This window comes from Ostreococcus tauri, assembly GCF_000214015.3.
Source record: "Ostreococcus tauri WGS project CAID00000000 data, contig chromosome 15, whole genome shotgun sequence".
Lineage (NCBI taxonomy): Eukaryota > Viridiplantae > Chlorophyta > Mamiellophyceae > Mamiellales > Bathycoccaceae > Ostreococcus > Ostreococcus tauri.
The window spans coordinates 412858-430878 of record NC_014440.2 but is presented as its reverse complement, the minus strand read 5'-3'; the positions used below and the strand labels follow the sequence as shown (position 1 = coordinate 430878).

The window sequence follows — 18021 nt, the reverse complement described above, 5'->3', positions numbered from 1 at the left end:
ACGTGCCTCAAGCGCAAACGGTCGATCGACGGACGAATCTAAAATGGGTCTTCGTGTGGCCCTTCACAAAGCTCTATCGGCGTCTGAAAGCACTACTTTGACGACGAATGAGTGGAAATACTTGATTCTCACCGCGATCCTCTTGTACTCGTTGAACGTCTTCATTCACGCCGTTTTCCACGCGAAGCGCTACCCGGCGTATCTAGAGACCGGTAAGGGGCGTTTCATCGTTGTCTGCCGCTTGATCTATGGCATTCCGGCGGCGATGGCGCAGGGGATGTGGCTTTGCGCGTGGATGGCTTTTTGGGAGCTCTTGGGCTCGCCGCTGTGGCGACCGCGCGTCAGACATCACGGTGACGTGGGTAAGGGTCGGAAACGGACACCGGTCGTGCACGACGGGCACGCGAGCGTGGCGATGTGCGGTGGGGGGTTTCGGACGTGGTATCACATCGGGGTGTATCACGGATTGTATACAGAGTTCGGCGCCGAAGCGATGAAGGAAGTGCACTGGGCGGGATCAAGCGTGGGGTCGTTGATGGCGGCGATCGCGGCGTGCGCGGTGGATCCTGACGTTGTATGGGCGCACATTCCGGACATCGCGTCGTTACACCGCGATAGGTGGTGGCGGAATCTGACCACGGTAGGGAGTAAGTGTAGGTTTTTGCTGGACGACGTCTTGCCGGAGGATGCGGGTGAGAGGTGCACGGGGAAGTGTTTCATCTCCATCACGTCGCTGCTGCCGACGCCGCATAACGTGATATTGACCGAGTTCGATTCGAAGGATGACTTGATCGATGCCGTGATAGCGTCAACGTACATCCCAACGTGGACGTTTCCAGGGGTGTGCCTCCATCGCGGGATGGTGTGCGTCGACGGCGGGGTGACGAATAATCTCGCATCGCTCGCTGAGGAGACGCTTCGCATCGGGTTGGACCCGGAAGATACGACGGATTGGGGGGCGACGCTGGTGCCGAGCGCGCCAAGACCTCGGCACAACACGTTCATTCCCGCCGATGACGACGGATTGAGCGAAATGTACGCGTGCGGCAAGCGAGACATCGCGCGCTGGCTCAAAACCGCCGAGGGAAAGAGATTCGCCGCCAAGCTCAGGGAGAGAAAAGCAGAGAGCAGGAATTGAGCCACAGGAGCCAACTTTGTTAGCATAATCGATTCTTCATTGCACCTCCGGTGCTCACGCTACTATACAGCACCTATCATAGCATTAATAAATTACAATAAGTTTCATGCGTTGTCCATTACCTCCGCCGGCGCCGCCGCCGTACGGAGGCACGAAACCACCGCGACCGCGGCCACTGTACGATCGAGTCGCCCCATTCATCACCAAATCGCATCACCAAAAAAAACGACACCCGATTCGTTTGCGATGGCGGCCAACAACGTTGCGTCGCTCGCGATGCGCTCCGTCGTCGCGTCAACTACATGGGCGGCGTCCACAACGTCGATTGTCGAGCTGCGCGTACCCCCGAACAACTCTCGCGGAAGCGCGTCAGCGTGCGCGCGCCACGCTGCGTGCATGGCGTCGTTCATCGCGACGACGAAGTGCGGTGAACGCACAACAAGCCGTGTCTCGTTCATTACGTCTCGCAGATTACGAACCTGCAGCTCGTGCCCATCGGCGTCATCCTTTGGAGCGGGGCCTAGAATTTCGTTGAAATCGGGATTCTTCGGCGGTAACAGCATGGACTCCCACGACGGAAACGCGCGCGGCGCCATGACGTGAAGGCGGTTCTTCCGCTCGAATGGAAGCGCTTTCGGATCGCTGAACACGTCGCTCGGCACCAAGAGCGCCCGACTCATCGTCTCTCGACACCTCCGCATGAAATCGATCGTGTCCTCCCTAGTCCACGATTCTCTGCCGAAATCTTCCAACTCGCGCTCGACGATTGCCCGCGCAATCGATGTGAGCTCACGAACACCGCTCGCAAAGAAGTACACGCTCGTCGCTTGCAAAAACGCCGCGCGCGACGTGTCATCCAACGTCTCCCGCGTTACCCCACTCTCTCTATCTAAAAACCCCCTCCTCGCGATTAAATTCACCGTCGTCCGCGTCAGGAGCTCCATCGCACTCGCCGCCGCGAGCGCGACGCACGCCTTTCCCAACTTTTCCTCCGGCGTCTCGCTCTCCCGCCCCAGCGCCTCGTTCAATCCTCTCCGCAACGCCGCCATTCGTCCCGGCGCCGCGACCGTCTTCGTGATCCCGTTCACCCGCGCCATCTCTCGAGATAATTTATCATCCGCCGAAGACTCGTTTTCACGCGAATCATCGTCCGTCATACCTCCCGCATTCGTCGCCAAAGTCCCCTCGCGCGCATCCGGCGCTGATTCAAAACCAAAATCATTCAAAACCGCCCGTAGACGCGCTCGCCACGCGCGCGCGCGCTCGGAGGCGAGATAGGACCATCCTAACCCGATCGCCGCCACCGTCGCGAGCGTCGACGCGCGACGTCGCCATCGCGCGCGCGTCGTCATCGCGTCGCCGAGTGACCCACGGGCGTTCGTGTGATGGAATCCACCATCACACGTCCATTCGAAAGGATCGAACGATAGGTGCGCCGACCGCTCGAAAGGTGCTCGCGCCTTTGGCGAATGTCGTTCCATGCGTGGTGTTTTTTTTTTTTGCCTCGCGGGGTGGTTGAAAACGGCATCGGCAGAATTCGACGGACGATGCCCGAGGACGACGCGTCGGCGCCGCCGAACCCGCACGTGGTCCTGAACGATCAACAACTCCTCGGAACCCGCGTGGCGAACGCGATATGCGACGCCGCGAGCGCGCTGTCGCCGTGCGGGGGGTGTCAAGAGGTTCGGGAGAGAAGATCTGAAAACGACCGAGACGTCGAACTCACGAGCGCGCTCGGCTCGCCGACGCGTCGATCGTTGGGCGAGGACGAGCGAGGTGATTGGACCAAGGCGTACGAGAGTTTCCGAGCGACGGAGGTGGTGAGGGATCGCGAGCGGGACGAAGCCGCGGTGCGGACGCAGTTTGACGAGTGCAACGCGAGGTTGCGAGAAGATTTGGACGCGATCGAGGGGTCGCCGCGGGCTGCGGGGGCGCGTGCGTTCGGGACGCCGGCGATTTCGGCGAGCGCGGAGGGCGGAGGGAGCGATCGAGGGTGAGATGAAGCTTTGATGTTGTCGTCGTCGTGATAACAGACGCGCGACGACCGCTATTGAGAGCGGTCTTCGTTCCGTTCGCTCTTGTAATTTACATTTTTGCTATGTTTAATGATCTATGACGACTCCGCGGCGCCGCGTGCGAGGTCGAGGAGTCGATCGTCGACGTGCGGATGCGCGCTCCACGTCGCAGCGACGCCAGAAAGCTCATCGCTCGCGAGCTCGCCCGAGCGTAGGTATGAGACGATTTTTCGTTTTGTTTCGAGGTCTTTCTCGAGCTGATCGACCACGGACGTACATATCCATAACCACTGTTCCACGGTGTACGCGCCATTGTTCTCGTTCGCATTGTCGCCGTCGAGTGCGAATGCCGTGAGCAAGACGGGAACTGGAACGTCGGCGATCCAAGATGCGTCGCCATCGCTCTGTTTTCCCGACGTCGCCTCGATGAACTCTTTCAGGGCTTCGGATGCCGACTTTACCGCCGTCTCCATCGCCCTGAGCGACGAGGCGACGACGTTTATCGCGCTCGTGAGTTGTTCTGGAGCCGCTCTCCGCTCGCTCGGATGCGCGAAACCGTTTTGTAAAAACGCCCTTAAACGCTCGCTCATCGCCGCCTCCGTCGCCGCTCGCGTTGCCTCACCCAATTTCACCTCTTGCACGTCCATGCATAGCGCGTACAGCCTCGGAATCGTCGCCAGGGCGCCATCACCCACTCTCTCTGCTCGCCGATACGCCTCGACGCATTCGCCCAAGTTTCCAACCGCGCTGACGTCCAACTCCATCCCTCAAGTCGCACCCCCTCTACCCTTCTCACCACGTCGCACGACGTCGAATCCAGCCCTCGTGTGCCGCCCAAACGCCTCTCGAACGTCTTTGGGAGTATGAATTCCACCGATCACCGCGGCTGCGCCGCACGCGCCACACGCGAGCGCAGCCGTCGCCGCGCTCGCAGCCCCAAGCGCCCGTAACGCCCTCGAAGCCGCTCTCCAATGCGTCCCGCTCGGCAGGTCCCGTTCGGCCTTCGTTCTCGCCCGTGATGACGCGACGAACGACGCGGATAGAGCCGCCGCGGAGAAGAAAACGCCGAGAGAGAGTGCGAATGCAGAGAGTGGACTTTTTAAAGAATCAACCAGAAACGATCCCTGCGCGCCGTTTAATGACGCGGCGATCGATCGAACGAGCGCGAATGGTTCTTTGGATGATTGTCTGTCCTCGGAAGTCGTGTCCTTGGGCATCGACGCGCGAGAAGTGACGTCGGGGGTGTTTGAAGAGCGCTAACAAGAAGTTTGGAACGCGGCGTATTGGTCCTTGATGGCACTCGCGAGTGCGGCGAGTTTGGCGTTGATTCTCGACGAATCTCTCGAATCGAGGGCGTATCGGGCGAAGCGATCGGGGTGCCACCGTAAGATGAGTCTTCGGTAGGCATCTCTGACGTCGACAGGGGTGGCGTCGCGGCCAGCGGATCCGAGCAGGACGCGGGAGGTGGACGGAGGCCACGGGACATCACGGTAGCGCACGAGGCGCTTACGCGGACCGGTGGAGTCAGAGTGGTCCTCGGAGAACACCTTCCACTCGGCTTCGTGTTCGGCCCATAAGATGTCTTTCTCCGCGCGTTTAGCAGCGCGCTCGGCGTCCTTGGCGGGGTCGGATTTCGTCGGCGACGACGCCGGCGGAGTGACAACATCGCGACGCTTCGATTGATACCCGTCCTCGAGGATCTCGCGCATGCTCTCGAGCTCAAGCTCGCGCTCAAATCTCTCCCATGAGTCATCCTGAAGCTCGCTCGATTGGTATCCGACGCTCGTCGGCGTGTCGCCGGCGCTGGAAGCGTTGTCCCTGCGCGAACCAAAGCTCTTCTTAAAGGATGCTGAAAGCGAATCAAACGCGCCGTTGAGCGAGCTCGCTGCGCTCTCGGCGGCAATTTTTAAGTTTGCCACCGCCTGTTCCGCGTGTTCGCCGAGTGCACCGTTTGGCTTCACGCCGCTGGGTCGAGGTGGAAAGAATAACTCCACAGCCCGAGCGCCGACGGTTCGCGTGAGCACGCCGTCGACAGTGCCGCCGATGACGCCACCGATGATGGGCACCGCTCTCGTCACAGCCATTGAAGCCCCCCTCTGCACCCCTCTCTGCGCGAGCTTGGTCGCAGCGACGCGCATCAGACGCCACGACGCACCCTGAAGCGCCGTGCCGGATCCACGAATCGCCGCGTGCATCATGCCCTCCTTCGCGCTCGCCGTCTTGACGCTCAAAGCGTCGTCATCGTCGTCGCCAGTAACGTCCACCCCGAGTGCGGCTTGAATGGCTCGCGCTGCGGTCGCTGGATCTAACGGACCGCGACCGGCTAATATCGCGATCGCAAACGCCAATCGCAGCGACGTAAATGTCGTCACCGCGAGCTGACCTGGAATAGTGACCGGTAAAGATAAAAGTCCACCGAGTCCCGCCAAGAATCCCGACCCGAAATTCGCACAACTCGCGCGCGTAATCAAATCATCCGCCGAGCGATACAGCGCACTGACGGAGAGCTCGGCGTCTTCGTCGATATCCGTTGGTCGACTCCGTCTCGCGAGCTCTCTCGCGCTCACCGCGCCGCCCTCTGGAACTCCGTTCAGCGCCAATCGCACCAACTGCAGCAATAGCGCTGTGGACGGGGAATCATCTTCCTCTAGCTCGCGCCAAAACGAGATCGTTCGCTCGTACGACGCTGTCTCTTGTTCCCTAGATTCCACCTCCCCGACGTCGTCGTCTGTAACATCAGGCGCCTCCGTAACCGCCACGTCAGCGTCCAATATCTTCACCATCGAATCATCCGCCTCCAAAACTACCGCACCGACGCATTTTTTACCACCCTCAAAACCTCTCTCCAACCGCTCCCGCAATCGATTGACTCGAAACCGACACGCCCTGGCGCTTCGTGTCATCGCGTCCCGCTCGAGCGGGACACCCGCGAGTGCCTTTGCGCTCGCCAACGCCGAGTCCAACCGCTCGCGCACGTCCTCGCACCGCTTCAAAACGGAACGATCATCGCGAGAAGACGTTGACGGCTGTCCCTCCGACGTCTCACGCGTCATCGCGCGTGCTTCCACGATTTCAGTTGAGCTCTTGATGGATGACATGTCATACGTGCGTTCCTTAATACTTCCGTTTCGATCGATTTAACGCGATTCTCGACGTCGTGCGCGCGCTGAAAAAGTTGTGTAACGACACTGCACACCGACGGTCGTTTTCGGGGTCCGTCGCGTCGATGAGTGCGCGGCGAGCGTCGTTTCAGTCTCGTTTCAATGATTCTTCGCAAGAAAGCAAAATCTGCCTCATCAGCTCGCGCGTCGGCACAGCCCTTCGCCGTCGACGAGCGACGCACGCTAACGGTGCTAACATGCGGTCGACGTTGACCCGCGTCCTCGTGGCGCTCTTAGCGTGCGAGTTCATCGCGTTAAAGCTCTTCGCGAGTGGTTTTCTGTTGAGAAGAGTCGAAACTCACGAGCGTTCCTTGACGTCTTGGAGCGATGACGACGACGACGCGCGAGCGAACAAGGTTGATAAGGTCGTTATCTTGATCGTTGACGGCGCTCGATATGATTGGACCACAGAAAAGTTTGGTGTCAGTTCGAGCGGCGACGCGACTACGGGACGGTTACGCAGCGTGCGTGCGTTGGGGTCAATGTGCGACGTTAACGGGAATGCGAGCGATGGAACGAAGAAACGAGGACGTGGAAAGGTGTTCAAGTTTATAGCAGACGCGCCGACGACGACGCAGCAGCGATTGAAGGGATTACTCACCGGGGGGTTACCGACGTTTGTGGATGCGAGCGATTCGTTCGGCGGGACAACGCTTCGGGAGGATAATTTGATCGTATCAATGACGTCGAGGGGAAAACGGCTCGCGATCAGTGGGGATGATACATGGTTGGAGCTCTTTCCGGGCGCGAACGAGACGTTCACGGGGGGATGCGAGATGTTCCCGAGTTTGGACGTGAAAGATACGAGCACGGTTGATGCTGGTGTGCGAGATCACATGTCTCGCGCGTTGAAACAACCGGAGTCTTGGGACGTTTTGATAGGACACATGCTCGGTGCCGATCACGTCGGACACACCTTCGGGGCCACGGGCTCGCACATGGCGCGCAAGCTCGCGGAGAACGATCGAGATATTGAAATGGTGGCGGACGCAATGCGCGCCGACGACCGGTACACGAACGCGATGCTCTTCGTCTTTGGGGATCACGGAATGACGGATAACGGTGACCACGGCGGTGGGACTCCGGAAGAGGTGGACTCGTTCCTTCTGGCGTATCACCCGTGGGCTTCCAAGGGTGTGACGTGTCGATCAAGCGAGTCGGAAGAGGACGAGTCGTTACCGCAAATTGACTTTGCGCCGACAATGGCGGCCATCATGGGTGTTCCCACACCATTTGGAAACCTAGGAAAGGTAAACGAGGACGTATTTAGACTTGCTTTAAGTGCAGATTTGTCCTCAGATGATGGCTTTGATTGGCGCGCGGCGTACGTTCGCGCGCTTCGTGCAAACATAGAGCAAGTTTGGAATTACACTCAGTCGTACAGCGACGACGCAACGAGTCCGTTCAGAGGAGATATCGCGGCGAGGTTGGACTCTATGATGGAGACCCCACGCTCAAACGACTCCAAGGAGCACATCTTGGAACTTTTGCGAGAAGTAGCGGACGTGGCACGGGTGAGATGGACGCAGTTTGGCCTCATGAGCATGGTGCTCGGTTTCGGCGCGCTCGTTGCTGCACTTATTGTGCACGCTATTCTCGCGTATGGCCCTCCGAAAGAGTGCTCTCATATGGATTCTACCGCTGTTTTGGGCATGTTCATGGTCCTGTTAGCGTCTCTGGCGCGACTGTCGAACAGTTTCATCGTCGGCGAACGAGAGATGATGCAATTTTTGTTTGCAACTTTCGTCCTCGCTCTCATGGTAAAGGGGATGGCGAAACGAGAGGACGAGTTCGAGGGAACGCAAAGTGTCGAAGTCGTAAAAGGTACTGTGCAATGTCTGTTGAGTAATTTCTTCTTGTACGCTCTGGGATCGTCTTGGGTGAAGAGCGACTCGGCATTTACCTTTTCGCAGCTCGTCACAGTGACAATCGCGGCGTGCACACTCGGTGGCGGCGCGATGCTCGTGTACTCGATACATCGAGACGAAGACTTGACGCGTTTTGAATGCTCGAAGAAATACGTGAAGGTCGCGATTTGTGGTTGGATAGCGTCGTGCTGCGGAGTGCGAGCGTTTTGATTTTCGGCGTTGAAGAATATTGGCTCCCTCACGTGACGTACTTATCGTCCATTGTGGTGCTTATTAAGGTCGTTCACGCTCGTTCAGATAATGACATTGGCCATCGCTGCACGCTCTTCTTGCTCGCCGTCTCGTCCACAGTGACGTTGCTCGCGGGACCGACGATGGGCGCAGCGTACGTCTTTTCGTCGTACAAACTCTTTCGCGGCGTATTTCGCCTTGTTCAAGTTGCTTACCATCCGATTCACAAAGCATCGACGAGAGCGATCGAAACGACGCTTGCGATTGGACTCTGGCTCGCCACCTCGGTGATCTTCTTCGGCGGCGGGCACACGTGTTCTTTTAACGGATTACACTTCGCCGCCGCCTTCACTGGATTTCGTAAGTTCAACTATTATGGCATGGGATTCCTCCTCGGCCTGGAGACATGGAGCGGCGAGGTCCTCCTCGCCGCCTTTGTACCCATGTTCGCCCATCACCTAACTTCATTCAATCAGTTTGGTAAACAGTTTCGCGATTGCGGCCACACGCCGGCGATGTCGTTGTGGGCCAAGATCACCCTATGCCGGGCGCTCGTCTCCATGTGCGCCGCCCTGTGCGCCGCCCTGCATCGACGACACCTCATGGTTTGGGCCATCTTCGCCCCGAAATTCGTCTTCGACGCCGTAGGCGCCTCCGTGGGTAACGCTCTCACGATAATTTCCATCTTCTTGTTCACGGGGTTCACGGGGCGTACAGGAAAATATGACAAGTTCGACTGATATTCGTCCCAGTTGCCCTGGGCGCCAGCCGTCGCCCAAGGGTTCCGCGTCCTCCGCCCCACACGGCGCCTCGCACACCCCGGCCGTTATGTTCGCCCAACGAAGCGCCGACGCGTTCGGCGCGCATAAAACCGTATCTCCGACCTTCTCCAGGCGTTCGATCGTCACCGAATCGCGTCTGCGTCCGGGACGACAGGGCGTGCAGCGCATTTATCGCCTGACTCAGGAGAAAGCGATGATTGGCGAGTACGAGTACCTCGAATCCATCGGTGTCCCTCGAGCGCAGGCGCTACAGGTGATGTCGCGAGCGTCCACGGCATTCGAGGCGGAGATGGCGAAGAAAGGGTTGGATCCAAAGGCGATGAAATTCGGGGCAGAGGAAATGTGCGAGGTGGTGGATTTCTTAAAGCTGCGCGGCGTGGATGAAAAAGGGGTCGGCGCGTTGGTGATTCGACATCCCGCGGTGCTATCTTACAGCGTGAAGGAACGATTGGAGCCGCTTTTTGAGTATATGGAGGCGCAATTCGATCGAAACGCGGCAATGTTTGTGGAGGACATCGAGCGCAGGCCGAGTCTGCTCGGTTTGGACGCGGACGAAAACGTGAGAAAGATGGTGGATTACTTGCTCGCGAGCGGGAAGACGAAAGAAGAGGTGATGGAGTATTTGTTACGTTCGCTGTAGATTAGATTGTGTAGCAACTCGAGAAGGATTAATCATCAGAATCACTGTATTTTATACTTCCATGGGGTCAACGCGAGGATTTTTATCCGTTACTGATCGTCGAGCTCGGCGGCGATCTCGGCGACTAATTGTTTGCGGTACTCCTCGAAGTCACCGTTGAACTTGTCAACTTTGCCCTCGTCGACAACCCAAATTTCGCTCTTTTCGTCGTCGAGTACGGTTTCGCAGATGTGGGCGTCGTGCGTAATCATGATGACGCCGCCTTCAAATTCATTGAGAGCGTCCGCCAACGCATCAATGGACTGCATGTCTAAGTGATTCGTAGGCTCGTCGAGGAGCAAAATGTGCGGGTTGGACAAAGCGATGGCGGTGAAGACCACACGCGCCTTTTGACCACCGGAGAGTTTGACAACGGGTGTGAGATGGTTGTGACCAGGAAGACCAAAGCGACCGAGTTTGGCGCGAATTTCTTCGGGTTTGTACGACGAACCGTTATCCTTGAGGTATTTACGCCTAAGGAACTCCACTGGGTTCTCGTCCATGGCCAAGACATCAACGAAGTGCTGAGAATAGCGACCGATGCGCAAGGCGTGCGAGCGACGCGAATCGCCCGCCGTCGGCTCCAAATCGCCGCCTAAGAGGTTCATCAGCGTCGACTTACCCGCACCGTTCGGACCGATGATGACAACGCGAGAACCCATATCGATACCGATGTTGATATTATCCAAAGAGAAGCCCTTAAGGCCCGGGTACTCGAAGCAGCAATCGTTGAGACCGATGAGAGGCGGCGGCAACTCGGTCGGGGTCGGGAAGCTAAACTTGACGTTGTAATCGGCCCATTTCTCCGGTAACTGCGCCGGTGCGTTCTCGTCATCGTCTACCATCATACCCTTGTTCTTATCCTTGCCCTTCTTACGCTCTTGGTCCTTCTTTGCCTTATCCTTGACGGCGTCTTGCTTGGACTTACTTGATGCCTTCTTGGCAGCCTTCAGTTCCTTCTCATACTTTTCGTAAGCCTTGTTTGCCTCGCGACGACGAATCTCGTACATTTCCTCGAATTGATCAAACGAACCCTTGTATTGATCGAGCTTGTGATCGTGTAAGTGCACGATGTCCGTCGTGACGTTGGACAAGAAGTCGCGGTCGTGCGAGACGACGACGAGCGTCTTTTTCCAGCGCATCAAATACTCTTCTAGCCAAATGACAGCTCGTAGATCTAAGTGGTTCGTCGGCTCATCGAGCAGCAAGCACGTCGGTTCGATGAACAGGGCACGAGCGAGGGAGATACGCATCCGCCAACCACCAGAGAAGCTCTTCGTGGTGTTGTGCATGGAGAAACGATCGGGACCCACAGAGCCATCCTTCTTTGGAACCGTAAAGCCGAGACCGTGAAGGATCTTCGACGCTCGTGCCTCTGCGGTCGCATCGCCCTTGTGATTCAATCGGTCGTACGTTTTGTTGAGCTCGACGGCGAGATCGTGCTCCTCGCCCGTCTCCTCGTCCTTGAACACAGGCTCGGTCACGCTAGAGTCCCCGATGGCCAGCTTCTCCATCATGTCTTCGAGATCGATTTTCTTCTTTCGTAACTCTTGAAGCTCGACGTCCGCGGCAACGACAGACTGCAGCGCAGAGCGATCGTCGCCGACGACCTCTTGCTCGACCAGTAAAATATCGATGTGCTCAGGAACTGGAATTTTGCGTCTCGCCAACAACTTCATCACGGTGGTTTTACCGGTACCGTTCGGACCCACCAAACCGTATCTGCGACCATGTGCGATCGTCAGCGATGTGTTGTTCAAAAGAGGCTTACCACGCGCGCTGACGGAGAATCCGTCAATCTTGATATCCTTGCTAGTCGCAATCGCCGCCATGTACTCGTCCGACATGTTCGGGATGCGCACGTTGAACGCGTCGTCGTCCTCCATCATAGCCTCCGCCTTAGCCTGCGCCTCCTTTCTCGCGGCTTCGATCTCTTTCTGCCTCTGTCGTTTGATCTGCTTATCTGACGGCCCGATGATCTCGATCTTCTTCTCCTCTCGCTCAACCTTTTCCTCGCCGTCGCTCTCGCTCTCGCTCGACGGCAAATCCATGCCCGCCAGATAATCATCCGCCGGCCGCTCCACCTCCGGCGCCTTCGGCACCCGTCTCGCTGGAGCCACTCGCTGCGCCGGTTTCTCGTCCTTCTTCTCCTTCTTCTCCTTCTTCTCCTTCTTCTCCGACTTGTCGCTCTTCTTCTCCTTCTTCTCGCCGCTCGCCTTTTCTGCGCGTTTACAAAAGTGACATCGCGTCGCCCGCCAGTAGTCAGTCCACGCGTTCGTATCGTTCGTCACCATCGCGATCGACCTATTTTCGAGAGCTCACTAGCTTCATTCGCTTCGTTCACGTCCACAACGTGCGCGGAGGTCCTTGAACCAAACCTCCAGGTCTTTGAAAACCATCACCGAGTGCGATCGCTCGATGACGACGATGAAGGCGAACGTACCCTTGGCCTTGCGCGCCGCGCGCTGTTCCGGGGTCTCGTCCTTCTTACCCATCGTTAGGAGCGTTTGGTGACGAGTCGAAGGAGTCGGTGACTGCGGCGCGGGACGGGACGGTGCGCGGGACGAGCGGGACGCGCGAGCGACGATGGATGACGGTGGTTTCTTCGCTTTGCGCACAAATGGGCTCGAGAGTAAGCGCTGGATGGATCTAGTTCGGGGTCAAAATGTTCTCACGGGCGATGCCGCGTGAAGTGAGGAGGGTGAGGATCCTGCCGGCGGTTTCGCCCTCGGCGCCGGCGAGCAAGACGGAGCAGCTAGCGGCGCTCGGGCCAAGGACAGTGGGTTTCCCGCCCGCGGCGACGGCACCGGTGATGAAGCACTGCTCCATCAAGAATAACTGGTCCTCCAAGGCGCCATAGCACGGCACCACTTTGAATCCCTCCTCGCGCCACTCGTCGTGCAGGGACAAGAGCGCCGCGCCCTCCTGCGATTCGCACAGGTAAAACAGAGACACCGGATGCGCGTCCGCGTACGCCATCACGGGCTGCCAATCCAGGAGCGAGCGAGCGTGCGCCAAACCACGCGTGCCGCAGGCGATGATGATGCACGGACACTCGTGCTGCATCGCATTCTTGAGGGACCGATCGGCGAACAACACGTTGCTGAAACCGCAGCCCAGCGGCTCGCTCACGTAAAATACGTCCCCGGGCTTCGCCCCCGTGAGCGCCGCCGCGTCCGTACGCTCGTCCACCAAGAATTCAACCTTCGCGCTATCCAATCTCGCGCTGTCGTATCGCACGTGATACGGCGACCGCGCGATCGCGAGCGCGCCGCTCTCCCACCCGTCCCCTCGCGCCTTCACAAACTGTCCCGGCGTCTCGTACCGCTCCGTCCACTTCTTCCCACTATCCACGAACGTCCGCTCGGTCGTCCGACGCAATTCCTTTCCTCGAACGTTTTGAGCGTCCTCGATCGCGACAACGAGCGTTCGTTTCGCCCCGTCCACCGACGCGGCGCGGTTTTCGATGACGACGCTGCGCGCGTTGAAAATAACAAGTTGTAATCCATCGTCAGTCGCCTCGTATCTCGGTCGATCGCGCTTCATTTTCACGTCAAGCTCTCAATACGAGTCGTGTCTATCTTCACACGCACCACTCGAACGATTCCGAGCCACCGATCGCGCCTGAGCGCGGGATCACCGAGTCGCGATCGCGTCGAGCCCGTTCGCTAACGACGCGTTTTCGTCGCGTCGCCGTCTCTGTACGCCGAAACACGCGCGGTCGAGACGTTCGGGTCGTACACGAGATAATCATCGATGCCGATGCGGTCGCGGTCGTCGTGAAGAGACGAAACGGACGCGAAATGTGCGTCGTACAGTGGAGCGGTGCACTTTCCAGAGGTAGGCCTCTCCAACTGTCTGCGTCGTCGAGCGGCGGATAATACGACGGAACGCGACGGTGCGGGTGGGTGTTTCGATGACGTGACCGCTATACAACAGAGGCTAGAATAAAGGCCGACGACCGTGACGGATGAAGAGGAGAACGCAGACGGCGGTGACGATGGAGAGGGCGATGAGGAGACGGAGACGAGAGCGTCTGGCACGCGTGGCTCGCGCCTTGGTGGGTGACTTTCCGGATTTGGAGTGAAGTAAACCCGAGCTCGAGCGCTTGCGAGTGAGGGGGGTGGACAATGAATCTGCTGAGCCGCCGAAGGAGGAGGCAGCCTTGACGGGGGATAAATCGCTCGATGAGAGGGATCTCACGAGTTCGATTCGAGAGCCAAACGATTTGGACACACCGACGCCGTTCGTGGTGCCGACGTCGCCGAGCGCGGGGCGACAATCCCCTATATTTAAGTATCCCGAAGCCTCTCGCTCGAGCGCGGTCGTTAGTTGTCGCGCCGAAGAACCAGACGATTGGCGCTTCTCAAGCGACGACACCGCCTGTCGAAGCAGCGTCGCCGCCACGGCGGGCAGAGGATCGGAAATCTTCCCCGACGCCGAGGCGAGAATCGCGCTCAGCTCGTTTCGTACCCATATCGCGTCGAATCTCGCACCACTCTTTGATGACGCGGAACAGAATCCCGCCAGCGCTTTCGCCACATCGAAAATAGCCGCGCTCGTGAGCTTTTCGCGCCCGTCGCTCGATTCCTCGTCGCCTACGTCGATCAACGCGAGCAGCGCCTGGACGCCGCCGCAATCGCAAAAGCCCATCGCCGCCGCACCGTCTGGCGATTTGCTCACTATGGCGCACAAACGCGCGAGATCGGCCGCTTTCAACTCTCTGCTGCTCTCGGCCTCTCTCATCGTCGATCTAAGCGCGGTCCACCGCGCGAGCGCCGCGCCCAACATCCGTCCCCCATCCGCCGTCTTCTCCAGCTTTTCCGCGGCCACACCGTCTGCGCCTCCCATCGCTCTCGCCAACCCACCGAGCGCGAACGCCGCGATCTCCCACCTCAATCCGTCGTCCCCCGCGTCGTCGACGTCGAGCGCGAGCGTACACGCCTTCGCGCACAGCTCCAATCCCTCACCATCGCTCCGATTCGCCCGCACGCCGAGCGCGCGGTAGACGTACACCACGCACGCCCACGACGCGAGCGTCACGTCTCGATCGCGCGCGAACCGCGACGAGCGCGCGCGAACCAACGTCTCGGCGCAGATTCGCAGCGCCCGCGCATTCGTCTCCCGTCCCCCCGCCTCGCCCGTCACCCTCGATCCGATCGTCGCCAGCGCGAACGCCGCTCGACGCAGCGCCTCACCATCGCGCGCGCTCGACGTGGACGCGCGCTCGAGCACGAGCGCGGCGTCGAGAAGATCATTGCCAGACGCCGCGCGATGTCGCTCCATCGCGTCGACGTCGCGACGATCACCGACGCCTCGCCGCGCGCGACGCGATGGATCGACGCGTGATTTTTTTCACGATCGTCTCCTCCGTCGTTCGCGCCGACGCGTCGCGCGCGCGCGCGTCGGCGCGTCCGCGCGCGCGTCGCGGTGTGAACGACGCGTCAATGCATGATAGATGGGTTGAAAACAGCCACAGTACGCGTGGGCCCACCCGCGTGAGTCCACCGCGCGCGATGTCCGTCACGCTCGGGACGACGCTGGGTGATTTGAAGCTCGAGCTGCACTGCGCCGACGCCCCGCGGGCGTGCGAGAACTTCTTAGCGCTGTGCGCGAGCGGGTACTACGACGGATGCGTGTTTCATCGGTGCAAGAGGCAATTCATGATACAGACGGGCGATCCCACGGGCACGGGACGGGGGGGGCGGAGCGCGTTCGGCGGCGCGTTCGAGGATGAGATCGTGCCGCATTTGAAATTTAACGCCAGAGGGACGCTGGCGATGGCGAACGCGGGACCGAACACGAATCAGAGTCAGTTTTTCGTGACGTTTGGGAAACTTCCGCACCTGGACGGACGGGTGACGATTTTTGGAAGGGTGATCGATGGACACGGGACGCTGGATTCGTTGGAACGTCTCGTCGTGGATGAGCGGGATCGACCGGTGCGGGAGGTGAGAATAGAGCGGGTGACGATTCACGCGAATCCAATGGCGGGTTGAGCGCCGAAGAGTTGACGTCGAGTTACACGGTGTGTCGGCGCGATGTCGAGCCTAGGAGTTCGTCGCGATCGATCGCTGAGAGATCGAAAACCTCTCGAGATTTTCCCGATTGTTGGAGCCAAGACTTGAAGTGGCTCTGAATCGCGCCCTGGAGTTCGGCGCGCGTGACGTCGGCGAGCGGGGCGTCGCGGACGAGCGTCCGGACGTCACCTATGCGCTGCATCTTGGCGTCCAGGGCGTTCACGTAACTCGCGGGGGTGTTGAATGGATTTGCCTGTGTTATCGGTGCCACGCTTGAGGGCGTGGGGGGAGTTGTATCGGCCCCGACGTCGACGTCCTCTGGCGAGAACTTACGAAAAGGAATGATGAAAAGTGAAAACGCATCCGGCGGCATGAGCGCAACGCCGCTGGATATGCGCACGACGTCCGGCGCGCGCGGCGAGGTCGAACTGTCTTTTATGGTGACATCCGTACCAAGCACTGCGGGGCGATCCCACGCCGTGCACTCATCCGGCACGAGTCTGGCCTCGGCTAGGTGTTCGCAGAGGTGCTCGTAAAACGTATTGTACGGCGCCAAGACGCACTTGCGATTGTGCCCCACGAAGACGGGCTGACGTGTGATCCCCAGGTGAAACGTGCAATCGAAGCACGACCGCACGGCAACGCGCTTGGCGGCGCAAATTAGTGTCACTCGCTCGCATCGCTCCACTCGCGCCGACCGAGCGACGACGCCAACAATTATGGTACAATCCACGCATCCCGATATATTCAGGTAATGATACGGCTCCAACAAATAGATGATTGAATCCGTACAGTCCGTGATCGTGGCGGTGGGCGTGGCGCCAGCGATGTATCCTGGCGACCCGAACGTGGGCAAATCTCTCGGCGACGTTCGACAGCTCGCCGCGCTCCCCGAAGCCGCTCGAGTGGATTCGTAACCTTGTCGTCGAACGACCGTCGTCTTGTGCGCGCCGTCAACCGTGACGACGGTCTTTAATGTTGATTCATCCACGGTCACAGCCATTTCCGCGATGGCGGCGACGGTGCTCACGTTGGAGACGGCGCCGGCGCTCGCGGATGTCGAAGTCGCCGCGGCGTGCAGCGGATCCATATGTCGCGCCACCCACTCTCGGAGATGCGTGACGTCGATCTCGCGATCGTTCCCAAGCGCGCACTTCGCTAAAGTCGATCTCTCTCCCCGTTCGTCACGCACTTCGAAGAGGAAATCCAAACATTCCACCTCGTCGCGCGTGAGCGTCGACGATCCTTCCTTTGTCAACTGACACCCTCGCGCGACGGCGTCCCAGTTCTGAAATAGAAAAGTTCCGAACGCGTCGTCGTCTCCTTCGCTCGACCACGCGCCGAAGGCGTCGCCACCGCCCTCGCCGTGCCCAGACCCTTCGCGTCCCCGTCGAAGCGCGGCCCACTTGGACGGACTCCTCGACGGCGGACTCATCGGGGCCGCTTTACCCCCCGATTCCGACCCCGAGCTCTCCGCGCTCGTCTCCTCGAAAGCCCCGAACGCGCCGTCATCCCTCAACACCGACGTCGACTGCCCCCCAGCCGCGGTGTAACGCAACGTCAACAGAAACGCGCACAACCGCCGCGTCTCGCACGTCGACTCCTCCTCCGACGTAACATCCTCCCAATATCGCTCACTCGTCGCTCGCATCGCGTCGAACACGATCCGCATCGCCTCATTCGACGTTCCGAGCGCTCTCGCCGCGACGTCCACCGAGATTCGATCCGCGCCGTGCGACGCGTCCAAGAGCGCCTCGCGCGCCGCCTACCGCGCCGTCGTCGTCGTCGTCAGTCCCTCCGTCCCACCCCGTCGCGCGCGCGACGCGTCCGAGGCATCACGCGTCCACGCGCGCGCGCGTTCGCGACCGCGCGCGCCCACACGCGACCGCGAACGCCCACGCATCATCCATCCAACCATCCATCGCATCGCATCGATCGTCGACGCACCGCGAACGCGCGCGCGCCGCTTCCCAGCCCCGGAACGGTCAATCGCACCGGAACCACCCCGCCGTGGTCCACGACCTCGCCTCGCGGGCGACACCGCGCGCGCATGGCGGACGCGTCGCGACGTGCCGGGCGATGGGTGATGGCGCGTCAGAGAGGGGGTCGTTCTTGAGTCATGACTCG

General features: G+C 59.6%; 12 protein-coding genes across 12 annotated transcripts; 5 read left to right on the top strand and 7 right to left on the bottom strand.

Annotated features, from left to right (window-relative positions):
* Positions 1–43: 43 nt before the first annotated feature.
* OT_ostta15g02500 (Patatin/Phospholipase A2-related) lies at positions 44–1138 on the top strand (the record flags this gene model as incomplete). The annotated part of the gene is made up of 1 exon (XM_003083356.1): positions 44–1138. One exon carries the CDS (start codon positions 44–46, stop codon positions 1136–1138), a length of 1095 nt encoding a protein of 364 aa, XP_003083404.1.
* A 200-nt stretch (positions 1139–1338) lies between these two features.
* On the bottom strand, positions 1339–2490 carry OT_ostta15g02490 (Peroxin-3; the record flags this gene model as incomplete). The annotated part of the gene is made up of 1 exon (XM_003083355.1): positions 1339–2490. One exon carries the CDS (start codon positions 2488–2490, stop codon positions 1339–1341), a length of 1152 nt encoding a protein of 383 aa, XP_003083403.1.
* A 195-nt stretch (positions 2491–2685) lies between these two features.
* Positions 2686–3135, top strand: OT_ostta15g02480 (unnamed product; the record flags this gene model as incomplete). The annotated part of the gene is made up of 1 exon (XM_003083354.1): positions 2686–3135. One exon carries the CDS (start codon positions 2686–2688, stop codon positions 3133–3135), a length of 450 nt encoding a protein of 149 aa, XP_003083402.1.
* Positions 3136–3248: 113 nt separating this feature from the next.
* OT_ostta15g02475 (unnamed product) lies at positions 3249–3917 on the bottom strand (the record flags this gene model as incomplete). Its single annotated transcript, XM_003083353.1, has 1 exon — positions 3249–3917. The coding sequence occupies one exon, from the start codon at positions 3915–3917 to the stop codon at positions 3249–3251; it is 669 nt and encodes a 222-aa protein (XP_003083401.1).
* A 492-nt stretch (positions 3918–4409) lies between these two features.
* OT_ostta15g02470 (DnaJ domain) lies at positions 4410–6206 on the bottom strand (the record flags this gene model as incomplete). Its single annotated transcript, XM_022982452.1, has 1 exon — positions 4410–6206. One exon carries the CDS (start codon positions 6204–6206, stop codon positions 4410–4412), a length of 1797 nt encoding a protein of 598 aa, XP_022841206.1.
* Positions 6207–6379: 173 nt separating this feature from the next.
* On the top strand, positions 6380–9153 carry OT_ostta15g02460 (Type I phosphodiesterase/nucleotide pyrophosphatase/phosphate transferase; the record flags this gene model as incomplete). Its single annotated transcript, XM_022982451.1, has 2 exons — positions 6380–8264; positions 8330–9153. 2 exons carry the CDS (start codon positions 6380–6382, stop codon positions 9151–9153), a joined length of 2709 nt encoding a protein of 902 aa, XP_022841205.1.
* Positions 9154–9241: 88 nt separating this feature from the next.
* Positions 9242–9835, top strand: OT_ostta15g02455 (Mitochodrial transcription termination factor-related; the record flags this gene model as incomplete). Its single annotated transcript, XM_003083350.1, has 1 exon — positions 9242–9835. The coding sequence occupies one exon, from the start codon at positions 9242–9244 to the stop codon at positions 9833–9835; it is 594 nt and encodes a 197-aa protein (XP_003083398.1).
* An 89-nt stretch (positions 9836–9924) lies between these two features.
* On the bottom strand, positions 9925–12369 carry OT_ostta15g02450 (ABC transporter, conserved site; the record flags this gene model as incomplete). Its single annotated transcript, XM_022982450.1, has 2 exons — positions 9925–12095; positions 12318–12369. The coding sequence occupies 2 exons, from the start codon at positions 12367–12369 to the stop codon at positions 9925–9927; spliced, it is 2223 nt and encodes a 740-aa protein (XP_022841204.1).
* Positions 12370–12523: 154 nt separating this feature from the next.
* On the bottom strand, positions 12524–13628 carry OT_ostta15g02440 (unnamed product; the record flags this gene model as incomplete). Its single annotated transcript, XM_022982449.1, has 2 exons — positions 12524–13349; positions 13468–13628. 2 exons carry the CDS (start codon positions 13626–13628, stop codon positions 12524–12526), a joined length of 987 nt encoding a protein of 328 aa, XP_022841203.1.
* Positions 13629–13816: 188 nt separating this feature from the next.
* OT_ostta15g02430 (unnamed product) lies at positions 13817–15160 on the bottom strand (the record flags this gene model as incomplete). The annotated part of the gene is made up of 1 exon (XM_003083346.1): positions 13817–15160. One exon carries the CDS (start codon positions 15158–15160, stop codon positions 13817–13819), a length of 1344 nt encoding a protein of 447 aa, XP_003083394.1.
* Positions 15161–15390: 230 nt separating this feature from the next.
* OT_ostta15g02420 (Cyclophilin-like peptidyl-prolyl cis-trans isomerase domain) lies at positions 15391–15873 on the top strand (the record flags this gene model as incomplete). Its single annotated transcript, XM_003083345.2, has 1 exon — positions 15391–15873. The coding sequence occupies one exon, from the start codon at positions 15391–15393 to the stop codon at positions 15871–15873; it is 483 nt and encodes a 160-aa protein (XP_003083393.2).
* Positions 15874–15895: 22 nt separating this feature from the next.
* On the bottom strand, positions 15896–17946 carry OT_ostta15g02410 (Tubulin binding cofactor C; the record flags this gene model as incomplete). The annotated part of the gene is made up of 2 exons (XM_022982448.1): positions 15896–17659; positions 17842–17946. The coding sequence occupies 2 exons, from the start codon at positions 17944–17946 to the stop codon at positions 15896–15898; spliced, it is 1869 nt and encodes a 622-aa protein (XP_022841202.1).
* Positions 17947–18021: the final 75 nt, after the last annotated feature.